Here is a 26,689-nt window from a genome sequence, read left to right on the forward strand (position 1 = left end):
ATCTAGAAAGTTTAAATTCATTGGAAAGTGCAAATTAGAACTTTTTTTTAAAAAAAAGTACAAAACTCGGCACATACCCTAGATTGTTGAAAGAACCCATCAATTCAGCTTACTTTAACTTCGATGACATGAATACTTATGTCAAAAACTTTAGGTTACCGTAGACTGCATTTTTATTATTTACTTTAAAATATTCAAAGCTATTCACATACTCTTTTTAAAAAAAGGAAAAAGGAAAAGGCCAAATTGCTCCACTTGCTTAACGGAACAGATAAGTTGTCACCATTCATGAAGTACTGGCCCCTACACATAAAATGTTAAAAAATAAATCAAACCAAAAGATAGCATTAAAAAATAAAAGAAAACCCCGATCACTAACACAGCGGTATAGTGTGCTGCATAAGACACACAAAATATTTTATAATCTTGTTAGTTTTATTTTGGCTTTGATCAGAGATGGAAACAATCTCTTTTTAATAGTATGAAAGCCTCCCGCTGGGAACTGCAGATTACAGCTAATTGCTAAATTCTTTGAAATTCAGCTATAATTGATTGTGACCTTCTTAATTAAAAACCTAAAAGGCTGGCCAACGTTTCCTCCTAAAGTAACCGCTGCTAAACATATGCAATTGTGAACTATGTTCACTATGAGACTTTATGTCTTTATATGCAAGACAATTTTATAATTTTTTTGGCCAACAACGGATATGACTAGCATCCTTGCTTTAATCAGAAAACATTTCAGAGTTATTACATACAGAATTTGACAGAGAGCTGAATATGGGATTACCGCTGTCTCAAACACGGCACCACACAAACCCATTCAAAACTGTAGTCAATGAACAAGGAAACCAGCAGCACTCAAGTAAAAGAGTCTTTCAACTACCTGTTCAGCCCTGTAGGTTTAGATTGCTAAATGTTTCAGAATATTTATACACCATTTACTAACCAAGGTTCTTGAAGCATCTGACAACAAAACAGACAAGGGTTACTAGAGAGGGGCAAAGGCATTCATAAGATTTCAGATGTTCCAGCTGCTGTTCTGCACTGGACGCTCTGGGTCACTGTAGCAGACAGATGTTAGTCTAGGGGTAGGGAACCTCAGGTCCAGGGGATTTGGCTCTCCAAACCTCTCTATCTGTTAACCTGAATGGCTTATGACAGGTGTAGGGAGCTTCTGGTCCTCCAGATGTTGCTGAACTCAAACTCCCATCATCCTTGGCCAATGGCTGTATTTACTGCGGCTGGTGGATGTTCAACAACTTCTGGAGGGCTAAAGGTTCCCCATTCATGCCTTAGAATGAAGGGCAGGCAAGAAATGTAAATGAGTAAAAGGGAAAAGTCCCTCCCTCTCCAAAGGAACAGGTCTATGGAATGATGAAGATAATGTTTTAGAAACAGAGAGAAAGGGCGTATGTGTGTTCTGTCCAGTTTCTTCATTGTTTCTTTATGTACGTTCAGATACATCAGTCTTACTAAAATCCAGATATTCTCCCTGACAATATGTAATTTATAACAAGGACAAATTGTTCCTATGCATAAAGCACAACTAAAACAATGTTAATTGGGGTGGGATACGTCAAATGTATCAGGAGGGATGTATTTTCCAAGATATATTTCATCAGACTTTGTAGTTTCATCTTAAGTGTCAATAGAGTCTTAAACCGATCTACTAAACACTGTGAGGTACATTAGCTATAAATATCAGAACAGGACAATCACATTAACAGGAATGCATTTTTTTTTAAAAAAATCAATAGTAAAATCTATTTAGATACTGCAGTTAAAGTCTGAACATTAACAATAGATTGCCCTTACTTTCCTTTTAAGATATGTACATCTGTTTCAAATTGACATCCTTAAGTGAAGATATTAGCTGTCACTATAATGGGGATATAATCTCTCACACATTTGTAAGTGTATATAAATACATAAACTCAGGGGTTATGACAGCTGAACCACAGGGAATTGTTCTGCTCTGAAAAAGTCAAAAGTTATTTGGGTTCATACTAATCCTTAACAACCTAAATTCCCCCAAAGGGCAGAGTGCTTTCTTTAAATCTAGACCTTGAGGTAAATTCTGAGAGATGCCTGGTCTTGTTATATTATATACTGCTAATTCCTTAGGACTTCAAATGAACTGAGGACCGTATGCAAGGGGTGGGGGAGAATGCAGGATGTTAGGTAGGAATTGTGCAAACAAGGCGGTTGCTCTGCTAGAATACCCAGAAAATATTTTGATGCTACAACTTTTGCTAATCCTGTTTTAGAAGTCAAGCATTATTATTTTTTTCTAAAGAAAGGTCATAGAAAGTCGCAAGGTTGATAAAATCGAGTAAGGCAGTCACCACTTATGCTATAGCAACCCTGAATACAAACACAAAGAAACATTGTTTAATTGTAGTGCCTCCTTTCTCATCATTAAAGAATAAGCTGGACCGGTGGCAAAAGAACTGTCTTTTTGAGTTTACAGCTTGAAAAGGAGCCGTCTGGCAGACAGTTTTCAAAGGGCAAGGGGTCTGGACAAGTTGTTTCTGTGTAGCCCGTTAGCCTGTACACAGAGTCCTTTTGCACAAAGCAACAAAACAATTTTAGAGGTAAAAGCTGGTTGGATTAGTAGTGTTTTAGGTCACCATTTTCCAGAACTTACAACACAATGTTTAAAACAGTGCATGGACAAATTCCAAACATATTTCACTCTCTACTCATCAGAAGAGTTGCAATAATCCACAACTGTTGGGGAGGGGAAATGTTGCTGCAAAGTCACATCTTTATTTAATTTTGTGTTAATTAACACAATTTATATCCCTTTGCTGTTATGTTTGACAAATAAATGGGTAATGTAACAAACTGGGGTTTAAATCAGTTTAGACAAATTGCTGGGAAAACCACAGACAGTGCAATCTTATACATGTTGACTTAGAAGGATGTCCTATTGAGTTCCACAATGTTTATTCCCAGGTAGAAGTAGATATAGTATTCCAGCCCCAAAAACGTCAGGTTTAAGCTTCAAATGCTCATTTGGAATATAGTATGAACACTTGACAGGGACTAAATCCCACTGAATTCAACAGGGCTTACTTCCAGGTAGACATTATAGGCTTTACACTGTAAAAGTTTTTCACACACACACACACACACACACACACAACTCAGCAAAAACTTTGCCTATAAAAAACTTAATGAAAGAAATGGGTTCTTTCACAACATGGATGCCTGATGTTTGGGTCCTTACACTGGAGTTGCTGTGGCCTATTAGTGGCCATGTGAATTGCAACATGACAACAGCATTACAATTTTATTATATAGTTGTAAACCACTTAGAAGACATTTTGGCATATACACAGTATATAAATAAAAAGAAATAAAGTAATAATAAAAAGTAACTTTTGAGACTACAATGTTTTATTGAAGCAGTTCCTACAATATATCAAATTATTAAAACTTTGATCAAACCTATTTGATTGCAGGCTTGCAAGCAGCATTACAATCTTCAGTGACTAATATTAATACCTCAAAAACTACTGAATATTTTCCACATTTAGTCAGTCTGTCTTCAGTATAGTAACAAAAAAAAGATAGCAAACAGTAGTTAGTTTTCTTTATTTATTAAATTTCTAGCCTGCTCTTTCTTCCAAAGGAGCCCAAGGCAGCAAACGGTTATTCATTCACTCATTCAGCCTTTATTGGCATAATGAGGCAAACATCATGTTTTTTGTTTTTAAAGGCGGTCACTGGCAGTGGGTCTCCAGGGTTTCTGCCAATGAACTCTCCCAGCCCCACCTGAAGATGCCAGGGATTGAACATCTACAGCAAAGTAGATGGCTCTATTAGTCAAAGCTCTTCTGCTAACAATTAAAAATGAAACAAAAACATGTAAAAAAACACACTAACAAACCACATACCCTCACAGTCAACAACTTCAAGATTACCATTCAGCCATCAAAGGCCTGGGTAAACAGGAATGTTTATAAGTTGCTCCTAAACATTAATAATGTGAAGGACAGATATAGGCCAATGCCAAATGGGCAGCACTCAGGGATGACACCACCAACAGTGCCTTCCTTGCTCATTGTAAGGCCCAAGATGGTTGAGACTGCTTTATAAAGAACATGGGCCCAGAGCCCTTTAGCTGACAGTACAGTACAGTAAGCCTGCAACTTAAGTGGGTACAGTAAGCCTGCAACTTACAGGCATTTAGGTAAGTTGCAATCCCACTTGCCATTGCACCCATTGTGTTTTGACTACACACCATTTTGGTTTTAAGCACTATCCCCAGAACGTTGCTATACTAACGTTTTGGACCCAGTAGCCACTTGTTGTGCTTTCAGGACTGGTGACACAAAGTCCTATCAGGCTGCTCTGCTTAACAACCCACCAGCTAGGTTCTGCAACTAGCTGCTGCCTCTGGGCTGCCTTCAAGAGCTGCCCCACACAGAGCACATTACGGCGCTCCAGACGGGAGGTCACCAAAATGTGGACAACTGGGGCCAGGCTATCCTGGTCCACGAACAGCCATTGCTGGTGAACCAGCCTAAACTGGTCGTAAGCACTCCCAACCACACAGAAGTCACTTGAGACTCCAGCAACTTCAGTAAGTAGAGCAGCATAAGCAGACAGTAGAGACTGTTATTTTCCAGCACCACTAATAGCAAACCTTGAATTAGGAACACTAAAACTTGATAGCATGATTAGCCAGCTGGCACTAGATTGAATTCAGTGGCCATTAAGCCCAGTATGAGTGGTTTGAGAAAGAACAGGGATTCAGCACATCTGGTATTTAGTAAGTCCTGGCAATTCCTCTGAGGCATCTTGTGCTGACTGATATACCAAAGCACTGAAACCAGATGTTTTGACACACTGTAGTCCTCCCTACAATCTATGGCAGATACAGAAAGCCTCTCCAGAAGGTGGGTGAAGTGCTAAGATCCAACAGCTTCCAAGGCAATGAACCTGAGTGACAGGGAAAGGTGACCCAGTATGAGGGGAACTGCAATCTCCCTGAGGTAACAGGGCTGGTCAGTCAACATGACTTCCATCTTATCATGATTGGGTTGGGTTGGATTTCTCCTGTGCAGCTCACAATTGCAGTTCAGTTACTTGGTAACCACTGTCACTATAGGAACTTTGTCTGGAGAAGAGTCAACAGCAAATATTGATAGGGTGGATCCCTGCAGATACCACGCAAGCGGTCCGTGGAATCTCTTTGCTTCCACCTTTAGAAACAAAAAGGAACACTTAGGTGCGCAGTCGTGACTGGCTGTGTTCCGTTAATACTTTCAGGTGAACAAATGCTTGAAATTTAGCATGCAATCTTAATGGCTATAAATTTTAAATGGTTAAATTGTAAGATTGAATTGCTACTTTTCACTCTAGAACTCTGTACCTGCTGTCTTCCCTACGCAGTACATTTTCAAAATATGTAAATGACACTTCCATATACAGGTAGTTGATTATTTAATTTCCCCATATCTTTCCAATATTGACTTCATGAATGAGTTGCCTTTGGCATCCTGTCAGCTAAAGCTATTAGGGATTGATAAATTCAGTTATTTTTGCTTTTGTTGAACTGTGCCAAAAAGAGAAATATTTTGCCCTCACAATGGAGAGATAATTTCTTTCCCTCATTCAAGCCTGCTGCGATTTAAGGGGAAAAACACACATCACTTATGACCTGCCTCTACTTTGAAATAGCATCCATTCCTGGCAAGTAATCCTTTGGTAGATTCTTGTGTTCCCTAAAACCATATTATTCTAACCCACTATTGATGGACTCCATCCATTATCACTTGGAAGTAGTGTTAATCCCTCAGTAATTAACACCTTCATTAAAGTAATTTGAGCTCAAAAGAAGTTTAAGGTGTATTATTGGCTTAGTTAAATTAAGCTTACTGGGAATAATTTCTAACGGTCATTTGAACTTTCAGCTCTTTTCAGTTGAGTATTTCTAGTTTGTACATTATTCTGGATTTATTTGAAAGTGGGTCTAGCTACACAGAACAAGTTCCATTAATTGTAAGGTTAGAATGCTTCCAGTTACAGGAAGTATCTATGATTTAGGCTGCTTCCCAAGCTTATTAGAAGAGCAATGAGATGCAAGTCAGCAAGAATGCAAAAATAGAGACCAAACTTTATATTGGACAAAGGAAACAGAGTTGATCTTATCTTCTGTGCCTTTAAGCAAAGTATACAGCACAGTATCCGACAGCAAATTACTTCTTAAATTGAAAAACAAGCATATCAGTATAAGTATAAGATGGGCAAATGGGGGGGGGGGCATGAAGTTTAGAAGCCAAGGCAGAAACCTCCTCAGAGCAACCAGTAGCCAAAGCCATTAACCAATACATAGAATCATAGAACTGCAGAGTTGGAAGGGAGCCTGAAGATCATCTAGTTCAACCCCCTGCAATGCAGTTATATCCATATGGAAATTGAACCTGCAGCCTTGGTGTTATCAGCACCATGCTCTAATCAACTGACTATGAGAGAGCCAGTGTGGTGTAGTGGTTAAGAGCGGTAGACTCGTAATCTGGTGGACCGGGTTCACGTCTCTGCTCCTCTACATGCAGCTGCTGGGTGACCTTGGGCCAGTCACACTTCTTTGAAGTCTCTCAGCCCCACTCACCCCACAGAGTGTTTGTTGTGGGGGGGGGGGAAGGGAAAGGAGAATGTTAGCCGCTTTGAGACTCCTTCGGGTAGTGATAAAGTGGGATATCAAGTCCAAATCCAAACTATCAGTACAAAGACCACAGTATCTGGCAAGCATGTGAACACTTAGGCAGTGAGCTATTTAGCATGTTTCAGCATGTGTTAATATTTCTATTCAACATTAGAATTACACGACGGAATGCACCTACAAAAATGTACACTTGTTCATAACCTTTCGGCCCTCTGATAAACAGTTGGATTTCACAAAGCCACTGTACCTTTTTCTCACATTAGCTACCCTGAAGAGGAGTATACATCATACTGAGTGAATGGATAACAGGTCTTAACCGCAGCTGTTTTGAACAGCTTCTAGAACCCAGTACAGCCAAGTGGATAATAATTGGCCCTTGATGCCAAATACCTGGCTACTTAAGGAAATCCTGCTGACTCTAGAAGGACAGCAGATGGGTAAGAAAATAAGAAGAGATCTCCTGAACCTGCATAATCTGGTTTACCACAGTGGCCAAGCTCAAGAACACTGCATGAGGGCAATAGCTTTCTCCCGCTGTTGAGAGGCATTCTGCCTGTGATATTGGAGGTGTCGTGATGGCCATTTGCTTCATTGATAGCCTTATCCTTCATTAACTAGTCTAAACCTCTTTTAAAGTCAACTAAGTTGGACCATCCCCATCACATCTTGTGGGACAGCAAATTCCACAGTTTAACTACGTTAAGTAGCACTTCCCTTTTGTTTGTTCTCACTCTTTCAGCTTCAGTTGATGATCCCAATGGCTTCTAGTATTGTGAGGGAGGCAAACTTGTTTCTTTCCAGTTTTTCCACACCACAGATAACTTCATAAACCTCTATCATGTCTCCTCACCTTTTACTCTTTTTTTTCGACGTTAAAAAGTCATGACCATTGTAATCTCTGAAGAGTTGCCTCAGTCTCTTAATCATTTCGGTTGCCAGTAATTTCCTGCACCTCTTTTTTTAAAACATGTTGTTACCTTGGGCACTTCCCAGTCTTCAGGTAGGAAGGCCAATCTATGGGACAATATATGCTTTTTTTAATGTTAGGTCAACTATTTTACATTTGAGTTGAGCAGGAGTTTGACAGTCACAGGTAGGTCCATTTGTGGCCTTCTAGCTCTGAACATCTAGGCTTTAGTGTCTGTGTGGCACCAACAACAATTATACCAGCCTTCTCCTTCTAACACCTATTTGCATAATCACAGTTTCCAATCCTGGCAAGCAGTTCCTATGAATTTCAGTCTGTTAAAATCGAAGGCCTGCCTACCAAATCAATTCATTGTGCTATATAGCCTTTTGGTCACTTTTGGATATTTAAGGAACCAGGCTTTGAAAAACAAAGCATTGTGCATCTCTGTACATCAAGTCATAAATCACAAGTCAGTCAGCACTGGGTTCAGTTGTGCAGCACTAGATCATTTTAGACCCTGGACTTAATGGTTTTATAGAGATTCCCCCTTTAGAGTACCAGAATGTTACCAGTTGTGAAGCATACAATTTTCTTTCCCTCCCACCGCACAACCAACATTCCATGTTATCCAACTGTTTTGACATTCCTAATCTGTTACAGCAGAAAAAACAACAACAGCAGCACACTTTTAAAAAACAGAGTTGGCAAATTCACAACATTGAGTATGTGCAGTTTCACATTATAAAAATTCACTTAAAACTTGCTACCATAGCTACAGGAACAAAATGGTGTTTGCTTCTGCCTCCCTGATACTAAAATACATTTACTTAGGAATAACTGATTTTTCCATCATCCAATCCCACCCATACAAACAACTCTGGGCAAAGTATTTATTTAGGATGCATATATATATATATATATATATATATATATATATATATATATACACACACACACACACACACACACACACATACACATTTCTGCAAGAATATGTCTGGAACTGGAACACCTTTGCAATAGTCATTCCATAAAGAATTACCAATTAATTTCTACTTCTCACTTTAGTCGTTCTAGATCAGCTATGGAGGAATATATTCGGTGCAACAGTTAAATTATTATTACAGCAGGTTGCTGAGAGCAAAGGAGCATGTTTCATTTGGTTCTTTAGAGGCAGCCATTTTCACTTTTGGATGCTTGCCCCAGTTTTCAGTCACTATGAGGCCCATGTCCACTCTGACAAAATTTCTAAATGAAAATAGCATGCAAAATGGCATGCAAAACAACAGTGTCAGTCAGCTGTGCTAGCTGGTGCTGATGGGAGTTGTAGTCTAAAACACTTGGAGGGCACCCAGTTAGCAAAAGCTGATATAGGTAGTCGTGTATGTTACGGCACATACATGCTGATCTACACAGCTGTTTCATGCTATTTCCTATACAGAAGTGCTATCTACATCAAGCCTGAAACAGCCCTGAACGTGTCTTCAAAGCACCAAAATTTACAGTTAACTGCAGTGCGTGCTACGTTTATTAATTTGTGTCAGAAATAACCAGCGAAGGCTACCCCACGCTCCTACTAATCTTGCCCGTTGCCATGAAATCACACAGAAAAGAGTAAGCTGTTGTTGAGATAACTGGCTTCCATTAGTAAGCATGTGATTGGCAGGACGATAAAGTCTTTTCCCTCACAGGTCAGCTACTTTTTAAAAAGAGGGCAACCCTGCTGATCCATCTTTTAGCTACAGTCTCTCACTGAGTCCCAATTCTCTTGCCTTTTAGCTTTGATATGGTTCAAGCTTTCCCCCTTGTATCAGCCCCTACCTGTCATCAGCTCCTCTGTACCAAACAGCAAATATCAGGAGTTTGACCTCAGGGCACAGTCCGGGTGGGCAGGTAAAACCTGACCACTGGACCCACTTCCTTATCTTTCATATCCTGCAATTCATGAAACAGTATCGAATTCAAACTAAAAAACAGAAGCATGACCTCTTTCTGAAAAAGGCTCTGTTGCCTTTCTAAGTATGCTTGAAAAGAACTGTCATTTGGCCTATTAAGAAAGAAATGGATCATAAATAGAAGGGAGAGGAAGAGTGTTAAATCCTTACTAAAAGCTAAATGTTGCTCTTTGTAAGGATTGACATCACTGCAATGAGCCGCTAGTAGATGAGGAAGAAAACAAAAAGGGACTGGTCTTCATTTACGTTCTGTATTCAGAAGCAAAGCAAAAATGATTGCAACAAATTGTATTAAAATAGTTGTTGCTTAAATACCTGGAAGGCATTCCACTTTTAATACATAATGGTGCACCTGGAACTCTGAATGAACCTAATGAAAATATTATGTCATACTTAGGAGAGACACAACTGAGTTCAGCTTTTTCTTACGTAAACTAGGATTTATCATAATGGTCTACCTTCACTGGGGAGTTGTGAAAATGAATTGGGTAATGATTTTAAAGCAAACGATAGACTAGTTATATAAAAGAGATTACTAATAACAATAAAAATTAGAAATCCTATGATGTGAGGAAATGCAAAAGGTGCGCCCCACAAAAGGTAAATAAAGGAGAATATATATAATTTTCATTTCCCTCTCTCCTCATAAGGCCCTACTAGAATCAAGCAGTCTCAAATATGATTTCAGCCTAAAGTAAAAGATCGACAAGAGATAATATTCTACAGAATAAAATGTTGCTTTTAATTATGATGCATGATAACTCTAGCCTTAAACATGTTTAAAAAACAAACAAACCCACACGAAAGCCATCATTTGAACTTACTTACCAATTAACTATGGTATTTCACATAGCACCACACAGAAATATGGGTCAAGGTTGTACTCATTATGAGATCAGCATATATTAAAACAGCCTTTTCATTCAAATTTACAACTCTGCAAATACATTAGAATTCAACCTCACACCCTGACAACTGAATAGCTATACCCTTTTGCTTGTTACACATGAAGTAGTGGGATAGTCATTTCCCCAAATTTCCCAAAATGTCAGAGGGGTAGTCGTGTTATGTCTGTTGCAACAAAATCAAGAGTCTTGCGGGACCAACAAACACATTTATAGCATAAGCATCTGATGATGTGGCTCAGAAGCACCAGGGTTTCCCCAGCCCGGATTCCTGCAGCGGCATCTTGCTTCTCCCAAGCCACCCTCTAGCGAACCTACAGAGCAGCATGCAATGCAGCCGGGGATGGAGGGTCAACAAGTCATTGTGTGAGTGGACTTCATGTCATCTGCTAACACATACGGTTGCTTGGACTATGAATCAAAGGCTTGGTGTTCAGTAAAATGTGACCATTAACAGGCATATAAATAATGTCTTACTTGTCTGAGGTCGATGAATGCTAACTGTAAGGTTTCTCCGTGGAACCCAGGCACAGGCTCAGAGCTGGCGAACACTGTAATAACAATAACAATAAATCCTTTCAATCCAGAATCCAGAATTTCTTTTCACTATAACATGCATCACCAAGCACTGGGATATTGACATTTTTAAGATCAATGATCTGGAAACACACCTTCATTGGCATATCCTCCCAACATTTCACCTCTGTCCTACAGTGCAGAATTCCTGTGTCCCAAATAGCACGAAAAGGAGGCAGCTTTCCTTTGTTTTGCATGGTGAATTTATCAGAAAAGCCTTTCAAAATTATTATCAGTTCCAAAGCTGTCAGCATCTAATTTTGTCATTATAGCATTTGCTCTATAAAATCTTCTTAGCCTAACCAGAGGCAGCACCCTGCCTGCCCAATCGCTTCCACCACTAGCAGAATATCCCCTTCTCGCCAAATTTTGGAGGGAGGAGAGGCGTTCTGGTGTGCCACACTGCCGCTCATTTTCTCGGACCTGGGGCAGAGAAGATGAGCAGGAACACATTGCAGAATGTCCCTTCACTCAACAGCTGTGGCAAGGGGAGAGGCATTGTGGCAGCAGTGGAAGGGGGGGTGGCATGGCTGAAGGAAGGCAGTGGCACATTCCCATTTCACTTCTGGTGGCAAAATGGGATGATTAGTCCTTAAGCCTAACCATGGTAGAAGACTGACAGTAAGTAGGAGGGAGCATAAAGATCCAAACAGGCAGAATAATCTAAGCAGAGTTACAGAAAAGATAGAACGTTGTGTTTATGCCTTTAACAAGTTGTTCGTAATGGAATTCTACTCTTGAAATTCAAAAGAGTGTAAAAGCTATGTAAGAAGACCATACATTAAAATGCAAACCATACAGAAGCTGAGCAATTACAGTGGTACCTCTGGTTATGTACTTAATTCGTTCTGAAGGTCTGTTCTTAACCTGAAACTGTTCTTAACCTGAAGCACCACTTTAGCTAATGAGACCTCCTGCTGCTGCCGCGCCGCCGCACAATTTCTGTTCTCATGCTGAAGCAAAGTTCTTAACCTGAGGTACTATTTCTGGGTTAGCGGAGTCTGTAACCTGAAGCGTATGTAACCTGAGGTACCACTATAGTATGCAGGCTATGTTATAGACCAGGTAAAGGGAATAAGCAGACAAGCTGCAATATGCCCATTTTTACATCACAGTCCTAACTATGCCACTTGAAAATCAGTCCCATTGATTTCCAATGGATCTTACTTTCAAGAAACATGGTGTAGACTCAGGTATTTGAATTTAAATGCGCTTCATCCAAATGTAATAAAATTTTATTATTTGAGGCTTCACAGTAAGCATTGCTTTTATGTCATACTGTAGTTACAAACAGATCTCCCTGTTTTGATCCATATTTGGAGTTGATCCAGTTCAATCTGAGACAGAGTCCCCAAACTCAGAGGTATCTCCATAAGATATCTCCATAAGACAAGTTTCTCTCTCTCTCTCTCTCTCTCTCTCTCTCTCTCTCTCTCTCTCTGTGTGTGTGTGTGTGTGTGTGTGAGAGAGAGAGAGAGAGAGAGAGAGAACAAGTGCATTTGTCCATACCATCTCAAGCAATTTCTATCGGTTAATCAGACCCTGACTGAGTATTGATAGATGTTCTTCATGGTCTAAAGCAAGCCCTTGGTGCATGTGTATAATGGAGACACTGTCTAAATACATTGGGCACCTGCTTTAGCCAAGATCTAGGCAAGGGCAGCAATATCAAAGGGGGGCTACTTTAGGTGAGTCTATGGAGTATGGGATTGATTTTCCTCACAGACCACCACTGAGTTTCAAATATAGTCTGCCACATGGAATAAGGTGTTGGGATTCAAGAAAATCAATTCTACACCCTTATGGTTCATGGTTTGGTTTCAAGGAAAAAATATCACATCAAGGATTCTCTAATTATTCCAATGGGTTTTCACATACACATAGATGTCACTGCTATTATGCTACCAGAACTCGCCTCTTTAGCAAAGGGCTCAACCTTTGAGGAATTGTCCACTACACTGTGCTTTGTTCAACACCAGGTTAAGAAGCTGGCTTTTTCAGTAGGCTGTTGGTCAGTGTTTTGTTTTGTTTTTTTACTTGTCTGGCTTCTGACTGTAACCTGAATATTGTAAACTATTTGTAATTTTATTCTGCTGCTATGTTTTCTGATATATCACTTGGTTGAGGAATAATGATCAGCTGTCATGTTTATGATACAGTTGCTTGGTCCACTTCAGCTTGTGAGACAAAAGGAAAAACTGAATTCGCTGTAGCAAGCTGCAGTATCGCATCTAGGATATTACCTCCCTGCAAAGCTGCCATTCAGAAGTTCAGAATGACAAAATGAGTATTAGCCTAAAACATGAACATCTGCTGCTAAAGTGAACACATAATCTATGAATCACTCTGAATGGTTTTAAAGGCAGAAAGCAGTTTACACATTTCTTAAAGAAAATAGCCACCACACTGCATGTGTGGATTTGTTAAGTTATAATGCTATACCTTAAACCAACAGAAAGCCTTTCCCATATTGTTTGGTCTGCTAAGACATCCCTATGATACGAAAACCAGGAATGTTGCAGAGGACACTAGGTGATGCTTCAGATTCAGTTCACATGGCATTCTGGTAACTGGCCAGGTCTATCATCCTGTGTAAACTGAGACTGCATTGTGTAATACTTCCAAAACTCTCCTGTGGTTGCACCTTGCAGGGAAAGGGTTGGGAACAGTGCATAAGCTGCCTTTCAGGCAACTTCTACCAGTTGTCTCGTTGGACATTTCAGTGATGCATAATGGTGAAATCAGGTAGCAGCTAGAACGCTGAAAGTCAATTAACAATTCCAAAAGGTTTCTCCATCAGATGAGAGAGTGCTCATGGAATCACATCTTGGTATATTGGCTACTTCCTTTTTCCACATAATCTAATTGCATACAGTAGCAAGACACTTCCTAGTGTAAATGGCACTGTCACCAATTACCAAGCTCAAAATGTTGACCTAGGAGGGGCGAAGCTGAAGGGAGTGGGTGGTAAGATCATAAATCACAGCTGGCACAGTGATTCGTGGAATGTGCCTATGGCACAGCTTGTGAAAGAAATGTCAGAAAGAAAGCAGATTCAGCACATTCTGGAGTGTGTGTGTGTGTGTGTGTGTGTGTGTGTGTGTGTGTAGCACACCCGTTAAGCAAGACTGCCTGTGTTTTAGTTGAATTTTTCAGGGAACAGCTCAAGTTTACAAATGTTGAATCACCTATTTTGAACTTCTTGAAGTGAACTTAGACCTTCTTTTTAATACCTTAAGTAATGAGTCAGTAACACTTGTATGAGTGACCTGAAACAATGACATTTCCTACCAAGCAAAGATTCCGGCTGAATTTGAAGCAAGAACATATTTTACTTGTGGAGTGAGGTCCTACCACCTTCACTCCTCATTACTATTTTTTCCTTTAAAATAGTATCAAAGCACTTGCTTTAATATAGCCAGTAACAGCTGACTGACTTATCTTACTGAACATGTTCCAGTATTAAAGTCATGGTTTTACTTTCTCCTTCCAGTACAGTATAATCTGTAGACCCAAGGTTACATTTTTCTACAACAATGTAAATATTATAAGGTTGGAAGGAATTCAAAGCCATTATGTAATGGTTCCAGCCACACAAGATATTCTGTAACAGAAGCATTGCAACAGATGCCAGACTACTATGTTATGAAAAACAAAAAACCCACAATGATCTCTTAGTTGTTTAATATGTCAAACAGGAAATGTGTGTTTGTGGGGTGGTTTACAAACTGAGCAAATTTAATATAGCTTTATAAAATAGATTAAGGACATTTTAGTATATGAGAAGCAAAGAGTTGGTTTTACTGCAACTCATGGCAGCCAAAAATGGAAATGTCCAGTTGTTTGCTTTAAATTTTTTTTTTAAATTAGTTTTTATTACAGATCTTATTTTGTGTTATAAAACAAACAAATAACAGGAGAAAAATACAATGGGGGGTGAGAGAGATGGGGGCAGGGCATTGTGTGCTTACAATTTTGAAGAACTGAGATTCCCTATTCCATTTGCTCCACTGCTGAATTAGTATAATATATTTATAAACTTTTTAAATGTTAAGACCTCTCAATTGGTTCTTTTAGAGTTCTGTTGAAAAGAAACTCACCAGAACAGTTTCTGAAAGACAAATACTAACAAATTTAAAATGACTGGCAAATAAAACTCTCTTTTTTCAGTTGCTTAAGTTTCAAGTGATTTACAGATTGATCCTAAGACTTTCTCTTTTAGGAATTAAATACTATCAGAAGACATTGCCTACAACTGCAAATGTTAGAACCTATAATGTTTTGACTGCAGTTCAGAGGAGAAACGAACACATATTAGTGTAAATGTTGATAAGGATTTTAAATGGTTACAAATCTATTAAGTTACTGTCTCTTATTCCAATGAATTAAACCACTAGTCTTCTAGAAGGTATCCAACCAATGTTGTGAACTTCAGATGAAGGTGGCATACAAATTTAATAAACAAACAACTCTTGAACCATTGCTTGAATAAACAGAAAGATCTCATTGATCCCCAGTTTCCACATTTATTTATTACAATAATGCACATATAATGGATATTTACATCCTCCCACTGTACAAGAATGACTGTCTCTTAACTTATAGCTCAGAATCTCATACTTACATTCACACTGTATGACATCTAAATTAAACTGCTGAATGGCTCCCATGCTAATTTGTTTTAAATCATTATCCAACAGCATCTGCATCAGGGAAGTTGACAGATGCTGGCAAGCTGACATACAAGCAGTCTGCGCCACTTTTCCCTATTAAAAAAAAAAAAGGCAAGACGTTGTAAGAATAGGTAAGTATGTTTTGTCAGAATGGTCATTTTCTCCCACATTTACAAAGCCCAAGAACAAACAGACAGACAGTAAACGCTACATCTTCCTGTTTTACAGTAATTTTTTAAAATTCTGTTTACGAATAGTAGCTTTATTTAGAATAGTATTTTCAAATGACAATGTTAATATGTAAACACAAAACTGAAACCAACAAGTTATATACATTCAGCAACATACATCATAAAACAGGTTTACAGAAAACACTTGCCTTAACACTATTAAAATGAATTTCCTGAAATGCTACACATTTCAAGCTTGACAATTCAAATATTCCCCTCTCTATCTATGCACCTATACATCTGGGAGAACAAGAATTCTAAAAATAATTAATCTATGAAGTCATATGCAGCCCTCTGCTGTTCAAGTATACATACATGTTTCATGGTAAACATTTCTGCTCCAGTAATTATAGCATAAATGTCAGTGCCAGTGATGGAAAAGGCAGGTTAAACACGCCAACACAACAGCTTATACACATTTCCAGAGAAGCAAGTCTCATTGATTTTAATGGAAATTATTTCTAAATAAGTGGCTAGATCAAAGCACAGGTATGAATTCTAATCTAATCAGAAGGAATAGTTAAAGAATGTTAACAAAAGTTACTGCTAACATTTTAGGGCTCCTCCTCATTTCTAAATTAAATACGTTGGAAAATATAAGAATTTGCTTTAATACTTGGTAATTTGTGAGTTTAAACACTAGTATGCTCGACAGTGTAATCCCGTGCATGTTTACTCAGAAGTAACTCCCCTGGGTTCAATCAAGTTTACTCTTAGGTAAGAATCACTGGGTTTCATCTTAAGACTGCAATCCTACACACGCCCTATTGAATACAATAGGATTTACTTCTCTGGAAACATGCACAGAATTGTGCTATATAATAATGATGATGCCATTCCTAAATAAAGCATTAAATTGCATTATATGTCCAGATTCGTGTGTAACGCTAGGCCATACTGAAGGTAACGTCAGTAAGCCAAGAACAAACGATTGCATTTTTTTCACTAACAAACCACAGTAACAGGGGCATAGTTCACATATAATGTTAAGCATGGTTTATTAACAAAGGCTTACTTAAACCATGGTTTGATGTTACATGCAAACCAGGCCTATATATTGTTGCATACCAAACATACTGATTCAAAAGGAGAGAAATGACAACCCCTCACAGAAGATAAAATAAGTTTCTTTAGTTTCTATAAACAGGTTAAGCTGTTCATTATAGATTTGAACTACGACTTAAAGTTTAAGGTTATTTGGGGCACATAACCTACTTAGCATCTGTATGTGTTCAGCTACCTTTAGAACCAAACAGACAGAAAAAGACTCAATTTTGAAAATTCTCCTATTTTTGGTTTGTATTTATTATTACTGGATACTAAAGTATATGTTCTGTTCATGGTCCATGACACATCCTCTTTGGTGGACATTTAAAAACTGAAAGCTTTTATGAAACTAACATTTGGCAGGTACAAACCAAGTGTCAACAGAAAAAGAAATAAATGAACACACACCGGAACATGCTTGAAATGTCTGAAACCCAGCAGTGACCAGACTGGGGGACATGCAGTTCTAATTCCCCAAATGGAACAATATCAATATGAATGGGGGGGAAAGGGGAGAATTGGGGCGGGGAGGAGGAGAGAAGAATCAATGGGCTTAATTTAATTATGATGTAGCTGATTTAAGATACTTGATGGAAATATCACTTTGATTTAATGGAGCAACTGCATTTTGATTTAATGCAGCACCCCATCAAATCAGCTCCATGTCCTATTTTACATAATTTTTTTGATGCCACTGTAATGTAGTAACAGTAAGCATATTAGTGAAGTTATCAAAAAACATAAAATCCAATTAAATCCAAAATGCAATTATATTATGGACTATATTGTTATACAAATACTCCATTTCACATTTCTCACCAAACCTATGCATTCAGTTGTTTAAAATTGGTTACAATAGTACTGGAGCACAAGGTAATGGTTACAATACACAGCATGATCGTTTGTGTGGCTTTTTAAGAGTTAGGTTTCATACAGATACATTAAATGTTTGTTATAATGGTAGACAAATGCTAACCCCCTAAAATGAATTTTTAAAATTGCTTTCAACTATGCACTCGGACTACAGGCTTATTGCTCTCATGGCAAGGTAAAAAAAAAAGCAGAAGAGGGAAAAGGAACATGTTATAACCATTTGAGATCATGTAGGTTTTCATTTTGGACCAAGATAAAGAAGCCAAGTCTAAACATTTGAACTTTTAACTCTAAGTCATAGGTACCTGAATCTGTTTTTTACTGCTCAGTTAACCAGAAACTTTTAAATTGTTGTAAGTATACAGGTCTTCCAAATTGAAAATGCACAAAACTGGCAAATGAGGGCAGGTTAAAAGGAGGTATTTGTTCAAATTCATCTTGAGCAAGTGAGCTCATGTCTCTAGACTTAACAGGGCAGTTTGAAGCATCTTTTGTTACCCAACGCTTTCATTTTCTTACATGCAAGAAACTATAACATCATTGCATTGATTCTGAATGAATGTTCATTATGGGCCTTAAAAATCATCTTTAATCTTCAGCATTGGATCCCTGTTTGATGCTCTTACATCCATTATGTATATTTAATTTAAGGGGGGGGACGGTTTTATTTTGGTTCCCTACAATTACTACTACCCAACAACTACTAACACCTTTGTCTTGATTCATCAATTACAGCTATCCATATTTTGTATACCATCACGGCAAAGTTCAAGAAATGAGTATTCTCTTACATTAAAAAAGAAACCACCAATAACACCTGCTAGAAGATAGGACACCTTCAGCTTACCCACCCGTCACATTTGCTGAAATACAAGTTTGGGAGAAAAAGAAAACCCTTAGACAAACGTCTTAGATTTCAAAGGAACTTGTAAAAGAGAATCTGCTGACATGTTAAATCCTTTCTGTAGTATCCGAAAGCTTTTCTCTTAAGAACAATTGCTGTAAAGAGACATTTGGCTCCTAGGAAATTCCCAAAGGGTCAGCCATATGCATCCTTCTTGCATGGCACCTTCACGGTGCTGCTTTCTAGACTCATAGCTAGCTGTCTCAAAAGCAGCTTTCATCATTCAGTAGTGTGTCAGTCAATATGATTTATGGACTGCATTCAACAAAGTCAAAGCATATAGGATGAGAAATATGACTACAATCTGCTAATTTGTTTTGTATTGAGCCACTTAAGAGTCAAAGACCTGATGTCAGACTGAGACCGGCAACACAATTAACCAGCCGGTGACAGATTCATCCATCCTCCCTGCCAGGCTATGCCAATCAAGGACAGCATGAGACGACATTTGGAAGAATCAGTAAGAAACTCCATTCTCTAAGTAGCCTACGTGGGCTTTTGATTGACAGTTTTTGAATATAGCTTGTGGAGCGCCACCACCCTTTATCCAATAGCTCCTCGCTGCAAGCTGTGAAATAAGGCTTTTACTGCCAATCAAGGGAACAATAAAACACAATCCACAACCCCCCAAGCAAACAGGGAACAACAAGACTTGTCTGTTACATCTGAAAGTCTAGCTTCATAATTAGTTTAACAATATTAAATCACACATTAAGCAGAAGCTTTCTTTTCAATGTATCGAATCTAAAGGGTAACTCACATATTTAAGAATGCTAAATCAAGTATTCTCCCGATAGCAAGAATTGAATCTTCCTGTTGCTCTAATAGCAGCACTAAATTACACCTTCTCATAAAAATATCAGAAACAACAACAATCATAATAATAGGTGTGTTTACAACTGTGTCTCTTAAAAACTGATCTAAAAGGCATGCTGGGAATATTTGCAATTTCTATAACACAGAAGCAATTGATTAAGATGGGCAAACTAACGTCCACATGGCAATAGCTGCTAAGAAAGTAATTAGGATGCTTTATACGAGCACATCATAAGCAAATATGCTAGCAGCTTTTTAGGATCATGATACATGATTGTGATCTTAAAACAAAGGTCTGAATTCTGTGATAATGGTTTCTGAATATATGTTATGAACATAAAGACTCTTGGAAAGGCTTAGTTATCAGACAAACTTTAACCATTTTCATTCCACCAACATCTAATTTTGCCAGTGATTTTTTACATATAATCGTTGAGGGGAAAACAGCATATCCTACATTTTTTTCCAGAATATTCAAAGTCTGTTTTAGACCACACAAGAATTGGATTACGATAATTCAGTTGTTCACCTCATTTGTGTTACCTCCACCATTGATAACTGTTAAATTAAGGCATCTGCAAATGTTTTTTTCTGAGGAACTCCAAGGTGAAAGCAAACACATAACAGCAAAATCCTTAGCAGAGCCAGGGGAAGCCAAATGGCTCTGGAAAGATAAGGCCAATTAGCTCTTAGCAAATCAAGGTGACTGTAAGTTTTACTTGAGAAAATGGAGAAGGCTGCTAGGAAATCAGTTGAAGATCAGTTTCTAACTCCCGGCATATTGACTTCCTCTGCAATGTTGGGAAAACGACCCAATTTCTTTTTTCTTAGTGAAGAAATTATAAATAAACAATCTAATAATACTTTCCCATTCTCCCCATCTGAAACCCTGTAGAGCCACTGCAAGTCAATGTAGTTCTGAGCTAGGTAGACCAGTGGCTTGATGTAGTACAAAGCAATTCCCTATGTTCATAACTATCACCAGTACAGCTGGAAGGTGGTTGTAAGTAAGCCTGGACTTCTTCCATACATTAATCCTGTTGCATGTGATCATGGGGACTGTAGTTCATGACAGCTTGTGCTATAACGTCTTTCTGTAGTCTATAAGGTAAAAGAAGACCCGTTTTCATTGCAACAGACTAACATGACTAAGTCACTGGAAAACATCCATCCCTTCAGTGCCTCTATCTGCTGTTTTAGAGATGGGTCTCAATATCAAGGACATACATTAGTGTCAGAGGGCATTTTTCCAGTTGTCCTCTCTAAGCAAGTTAGGACACACACTGCATTCTTTCTACATGTTTAAAATGTACAGAAATTAAAACAGGGGCAGGGCATAGGGAGGAACAGATTTGCATGAACAACTGAATAAAATTTGAATCAAACAACAGAAGCAATGACTTAGAAGCACACTTTTTCAACTAGATCACGAATGGTAAGAATTATCAATACGTGACTGAAGGATAAATATTCCGCTGAGCTGGATATAAGGTTTCAAACTATACTCCACATACCAATATGCTATTTTACAGAGAGACAACCAAATGCAGCTTTGCAACATGCTTTAATGGTGAATATGCATTGAAATAAAATACATGTGTATGCTTCAGACAAGTGAAGCTTTATGATGTATAACTGGGATCTACTCATGTTATAGTTTTCATGCATGAAGCAGCCCTGACCAGCAAATGAAATATTGTGTTATCTAGAGATAACTGGAGAAGGCATGGCTGCCATATGGTAGACATTTGGGGGACTGCTTTGCACTTAGGACATCAGATTTCCTTATGGCTGCCATCGTGACTGTCAGCCAGAATTGCCTTTCATGTTATCAATAGTTCCATGAGCTTTTTACCCCGGCATTATCTGCAACAATATCTTTAAGCATTTTTATTGTCCTCTAAATTTGTCTTCAGAAAGTCAGATGTCACAGTGGAATGAGTTGATCCCTTGCAACTATTTATGCTTATAGCACAACACGCGTGGAACTAACATGATCATCATATCTCGTTTGTTGCATACTTTTTCTACCGAAGTGTTGATGCAAAATCATTATAAAATAGGGAAAGTGTCCTGTGCGTAAATGAGTAGAACACAATTCTGCATCAGCCTTTAAAAAAAAATAATAAAGGACGAAGCTTTCCAATCGCTAGCAAATCTGAAAGTAGCAGTTATTCATTATAATGCAAATATTTATGTTGGACCAAAGTAAACTACTCAGAATGAGTCGGTGACCTGAAAATAATTGGGGCATGAATCTTTTAAAGCAATCCATCATCTTTTAAGAAATACATTTGGGTGCAGACATTCTCCTCACTTCAAAAAGTATGTTTTTGAAAGAGACTGTCTAAAACTTTCACCAGCTCTTTATTCTCAGCCACTATCTAGCCATTTTAACCTTATTTCGTATGCACATCCCCATAGCTGCATTCTGACACCTGACCTCCCATCCAAGAGGTCTTATGGTCTCCTTTGAATGATCTCATTTCAGATGCAACACATGCCCTATCATGTTTCTATGAGGCTTTAAAAGGTTCCTTCTGCCTTGATGTCCAAAAACCAAGGTTAGTCTTCAACTTGGATTCTGCATGCAACTACACAATTTAGTATAGAGTCAGATCGGTATAAATAGAGGGGTTTTAAATAAAGTCACTCAGAATTGAAGCAATAAGCCTGCAGGCAGTTCATAGTTTAAATTTTCCATGTGCATGCTTTTTCTTCAGCTTGCATCTACTTACCGACATAGCTGCATGGTCATTGTTGTTATTCTGAGAAGGAAACCAGTAAGGCAATCAAAACAAAACAAAAAATAAAAATGCACTGTCAACATTAAATTGCATTTGGTAGCAGTCAGAGGGGGTAGGGGAGGACTCTTGAGAAAATAGACTTTCTTTCCTGAAGATGGGAATGGTTCGAAATTATTATTTGAGATTGATCTGCCATGGTTCAGCCAAATTAGTCTTCTGTTTGCAGCTGTAAGGGCCAAATAGACACAATTTTTAAGTGATATTCTGAAAGTGTAATGAATTAATACACAGCACAGTGCTAGAAGCCAGAGAAATAAAATATCCTGCATAAGCAGTATTTTCCGGCAGACAGGCTGGGTAGATTTCGTTTCAAGTGCTATTTGAAGAGCTTTGGGAACGTATAATTTCAAAACTCCTTGGATTAATCCAAATCTCTGCAGATTGTCTACTACTGTGTACTGGGGCTTCTGGGATGCCCCTTTATAGCAGCAGCAGATCCCTGTAACACCCCTTGCCCCGGCAAAATGTTGTTCTCCAAGATCAGTGCTTCTCCAGAGCAGCATCCCTTGAGTCATGAGAAGCCACTGACAGAAGGAAGCATCAACCCTTGTCTGTGTGAATGGAGAAGTGCTTTCAGCTCACACATGGGGGAAATGTTACATCGCAGCCATCATCAATCTGTTATTTTGCTACTTTGCTAAAAGTATGTGTAAGGAATAGTAACAGACAGTGTTTAAAAAGAAATACATCCATCCGTTAAATGGATCAGAAATGTAAAAAGGCTTGTTTTCAGTACAAATACAAAAAAAAGTGCCCTAAAAAACAACAACAATGCTGTTGCTATCAAGTGGCAACACAGACAAATATAATACAAAGACACTTTTAGGGAAACGAAGCTAAAGAAACATATCTAGCAACCAGATGACACCACAGTAGCTACAAGCAATAAGGATAATTGTGCAGATATCTCATAGCTTTATTGTGGGCTGCAGATGTACTTTATAGTTAAACGCTATGAGGCTGGAGTCAGAGTTGTGCTCAGTTGTGTTCCACTCATTCTGGAGGAAGAAGATCGGGAGACAAACTTCACCTAGTCTTCCTTTCCTTTGCAGCCTCCAGAGCAGTGTGAGAGATGGAATAGGGAGCCTCAATAGGAAGGAGGGGTCAGCAAAGATCACCTGCCTAGGTGCCTCAGGCAGGAAATCTCCACTCCAGGCACTCATGTGCCCAGAGAAACCTCTCCTGGTGTGCATGGAATCCACTCCCTTGACCAAAATTAGCCTCAAAAGAAGCATTAAGTTGATGTGTACTTCATTGCAGTGGATCTGTGTGTAGTGCCAACCACAGTTTCTCCAGTTTCCAAAAAAGTGTCAGTGGCTCCTATTCTACTCTACTGGATCTCAGTGCCTTCCATATACGGAAAGAGCATTTCCATCCATAGACTAGCTAAACCGGATCAAATCCATTCATTGTATGCGAAAAGGTGCTAAGATATTAAGAAACTGACCAAGCTACACACTTATGACTAAAAGGCTTTCACAGGCAAGTGTAAAACACACACACCTTACATTGCTGCCTCTACATTAGTGTCTGTTTTAGATGTTTTCATCCCTGAAGTCAAAAGTAAATAAGTGACACTTGCTTGAAAAATGATATTATAGAAATTCTGGAGAAAGACTCCTCTGGAATCTGTTGTCCAATGAGACCATGCCAGGTCACTTCATGGTTATGCTTCTGGTCGTGTTCTATAGTAAAGATGTAGCCAAGCACAAGTCAAAGAGCATGGCTGCATAATATATTGTGTTCACTAAGGACACTACAAACTCACAACTACTACAACCCTACAGAAGTGACATATATATGGGGAGATTTCCCCTACAGCCTTGTGGCCTAGGAACTTACAATCTGATCCTAGAAACACACTTGCTTCAAGTGTCAATGGACATAGTATTTAATAGTTTAAGATACATTTCCCTACTGAATAAGTGGGGAACGTCCACACCATGGGCTAAATTAGGCCTGCCAGGCCTCTCAATTTGGCCTGCAAGTCCATTTCCCCCATGCCAAGCCTACCTGTCACTCACGTGACGGCATATGATGTCGGGTGCAGGACAGTAAAGGAACAATTGGGAATCTTAGAAAATACTCCCAAATTGTTCCTTCACAAGAGCAGCTTACATTCACAGCTGTTGAAAATTGGCATTAAATGCAAACCCAGGCTGCTTTTAGCATAAATCAGACACACCGAGAAGCTACCAATTGGAGCCTATTGGACCAACAAGGTTTGGCCACTCCTGCACTAAAACAAAGCCACCTTTATCTCTCTGATAACCTTCTTGATAACAACCTACGAATCGCACTTTCCAGATTAGGAGGCAATGGGTACTTGCAGACCCTGGACAGTCACAGGTGGACTAGATGGACCAATTATCTGATTCAGCTAGAGCAACATCATATGGTCACTCCATCTCTCAGCAATAAAAGAAGCTTTCCCCCTACCTGCAACTACCTGGGAAGTGCAGAGCATGGTGCGGATGCTGTCTACAAACTTGGCTTCTATCAGCATCTCTGCAGGAGGGTGTTTTTGTTTGCTTGCTTTTTGGCGGGGAGGAAAAGGTTTTTTCTAAGGAAACTTCACCCCACCCCCATCAACTCCCAAACAAAAACTTTTCAAGAGATATAGATTTGCCCTCACCCCTCTGTACACACACAGCTGCTTCAGGTGTAAAACTCGCCCGGCACCTAAGTCTTCTCAGTGCCAGATGAAGGCCTTTTTGTTTTTACAGGCATTTTAAGATCTTTCTTTTTGTGCTCTGGAGCACTAATGTATGTTTTCCTGCTATAGGTTTCCATTTATTTATTTATTTGGTTTCCTAATGCAGTTGATTTCTCACTGTATGATTTTTAGAGCTCTCCCTGTTTTCATGGATTCAAACTTCTATCGTTAGCCACCAGAAGACATTGTTCATTGGGCAGTATACGAATGATGTTGTAAGTAAAATTTCCTTTACTTACCAACCAAATGTCAAGACCTTCACCTAAGGCTTCTCATTGATCTAGTCAGCCAAGCCTTTCCATGAATTGAAATCCTGATTCTCTTGGAACCAAGTCTTGCTACCCCCATCTTTTCAAGAAGGCAACCCTCCTTCATACCTTCAGCATGGTATGCCAGTCCAGAATACATCTGGAAACTCCCTGCAAATTGAAAATCAGCACAGCAGGCAAAGGCCTGGAACAGAACTGTGAATCCTCATGAGCTAGCTTTCTTAACGCAGGAAAGATTCATCAGCAATGTGATGTAAAGTGACTGTCTATAATCTTGCTGCAAGTGAAGGTCCAGGCAAGGCCTGCCAAATAATTCTTAGAAGGAACTGTCCAGCATCCATCTCCTCCTTCTCAACTGCCCTTGTTGCTCTCAGTCCCTACTAAAGTGCATTCAGCTACAACCTGATATTTGACATACTGACTTCTCTTGCATTGCACAACATCTGCAGGCTAGCCATGGTTGAATATGTGTCACTAAACATCTGGAGAAAGCCAACTTGTGAGAAACTCTTAGTATAAACATGGCCATGGTGAATCACATTGGTTAAATGTATCTAGTCTCTGTCAATTGCCAATGCAGCCAAACACAAGCCACTGAGGAATTCTAACATGTGTGCACTGTGCCAGATCATAGCACAGAATTATAGATTTCGAATGAATCTCAGAAGTTTTCCAGCTTAACTTCTTTGATTCAGTACCGTCTAGATATAGTGTAAAACACTCTCACACAAAACAAGAAAACAAGTTGTACTGGACGGGATGGATCACAGAGACCAGACATAATTTTTATTCTTGAAGCACTCCTGTAATATAAGGAGTCCATTGCCTTCAATGAAATAAAATTTAAGTCAAACTCGAGCAGGTTAACTTATATTTATTTTCATAAATATAACCAGCCAATTAATAAGCAGCCAAAATAACAACTAGAACATAAAATAGACAATGACCACATAACTTGAAGCAAAGGAATATTTGACTTGATAACAACAGTTTATATACTTCTTATATTTTAGGGGGAAGAAACTCAAAGTGGTTTTCAACATAGTTTAAAACTTTTTTTTAAAAAAAATCTTAGTCTGGGTACAATTTAAAAAACAAAACAAAATACAAGATTCAGAGAAGAAGTTTAAAATCTTCTATGTAAACATTGTGTTGCACTGTTACAGTCGTTTTACACCATGTTTCCCAAAAGCTCTGTAAGCACTAAACACTTTCCTGTTGTAGCAAGGTAGGCAGTGGAAGAACAAAATGTAGAAAACGTTATTGTGTGCAAACGTCCATTTTTAAAAGAACTTAATTGTGCAGTAGCTATTTCACTTGCAAAACCAT

General features: G+C 38.7%; 1 protein-coding gene across 6 annotated transcripts in view; it reads right to left on the reverse strand.

Moving 5' to 3' along the window:
- Positions 1-26,689, reverse strand: part of EXOC6 (exocyst complex component 6) — a 97,670-nt gene that overhangs the window by 19,431 nt on the left and 51,550 nt on the right. For 5 of the 6 annotated variants that reach the window (XM_053388736.1, XM_053388735.1, XM_053388739.1 and 2 more), the window contains 2 exons: positions 15,650-15,791; positions 10,927-11,000 (listed from right to left, as the gene is read on the reverse strand). In XM_053388736.1, the coding sequence (XP_053244711.1) occupies positions 10,927-11,000; positions 15,650-15,791 (216 nt within the window). Of the gene's footprint in view, positions 1-10,926; positions 11,001-15,649; positions 15,792-22,306; positions 22,337-26,689 lie in introns of all 6 variants that reach the window. The other variant, XM_053388734.1, reaches the window with a different exon arrangement.

Source organism: Podarcis raffonei, chromosome 5 (assembly GCF_027172205.1).
Source record: "Podarcis raffonei isolate rPodRaf1 chromosome 5, rPodRaf1.pri, whole genome shotgun sequence".
NCBI lineage: Eukaryota > Metazoa > Chordata > Lepidosauria > Squamata > Lacertidae > Podarcis > Podarcis raffonei.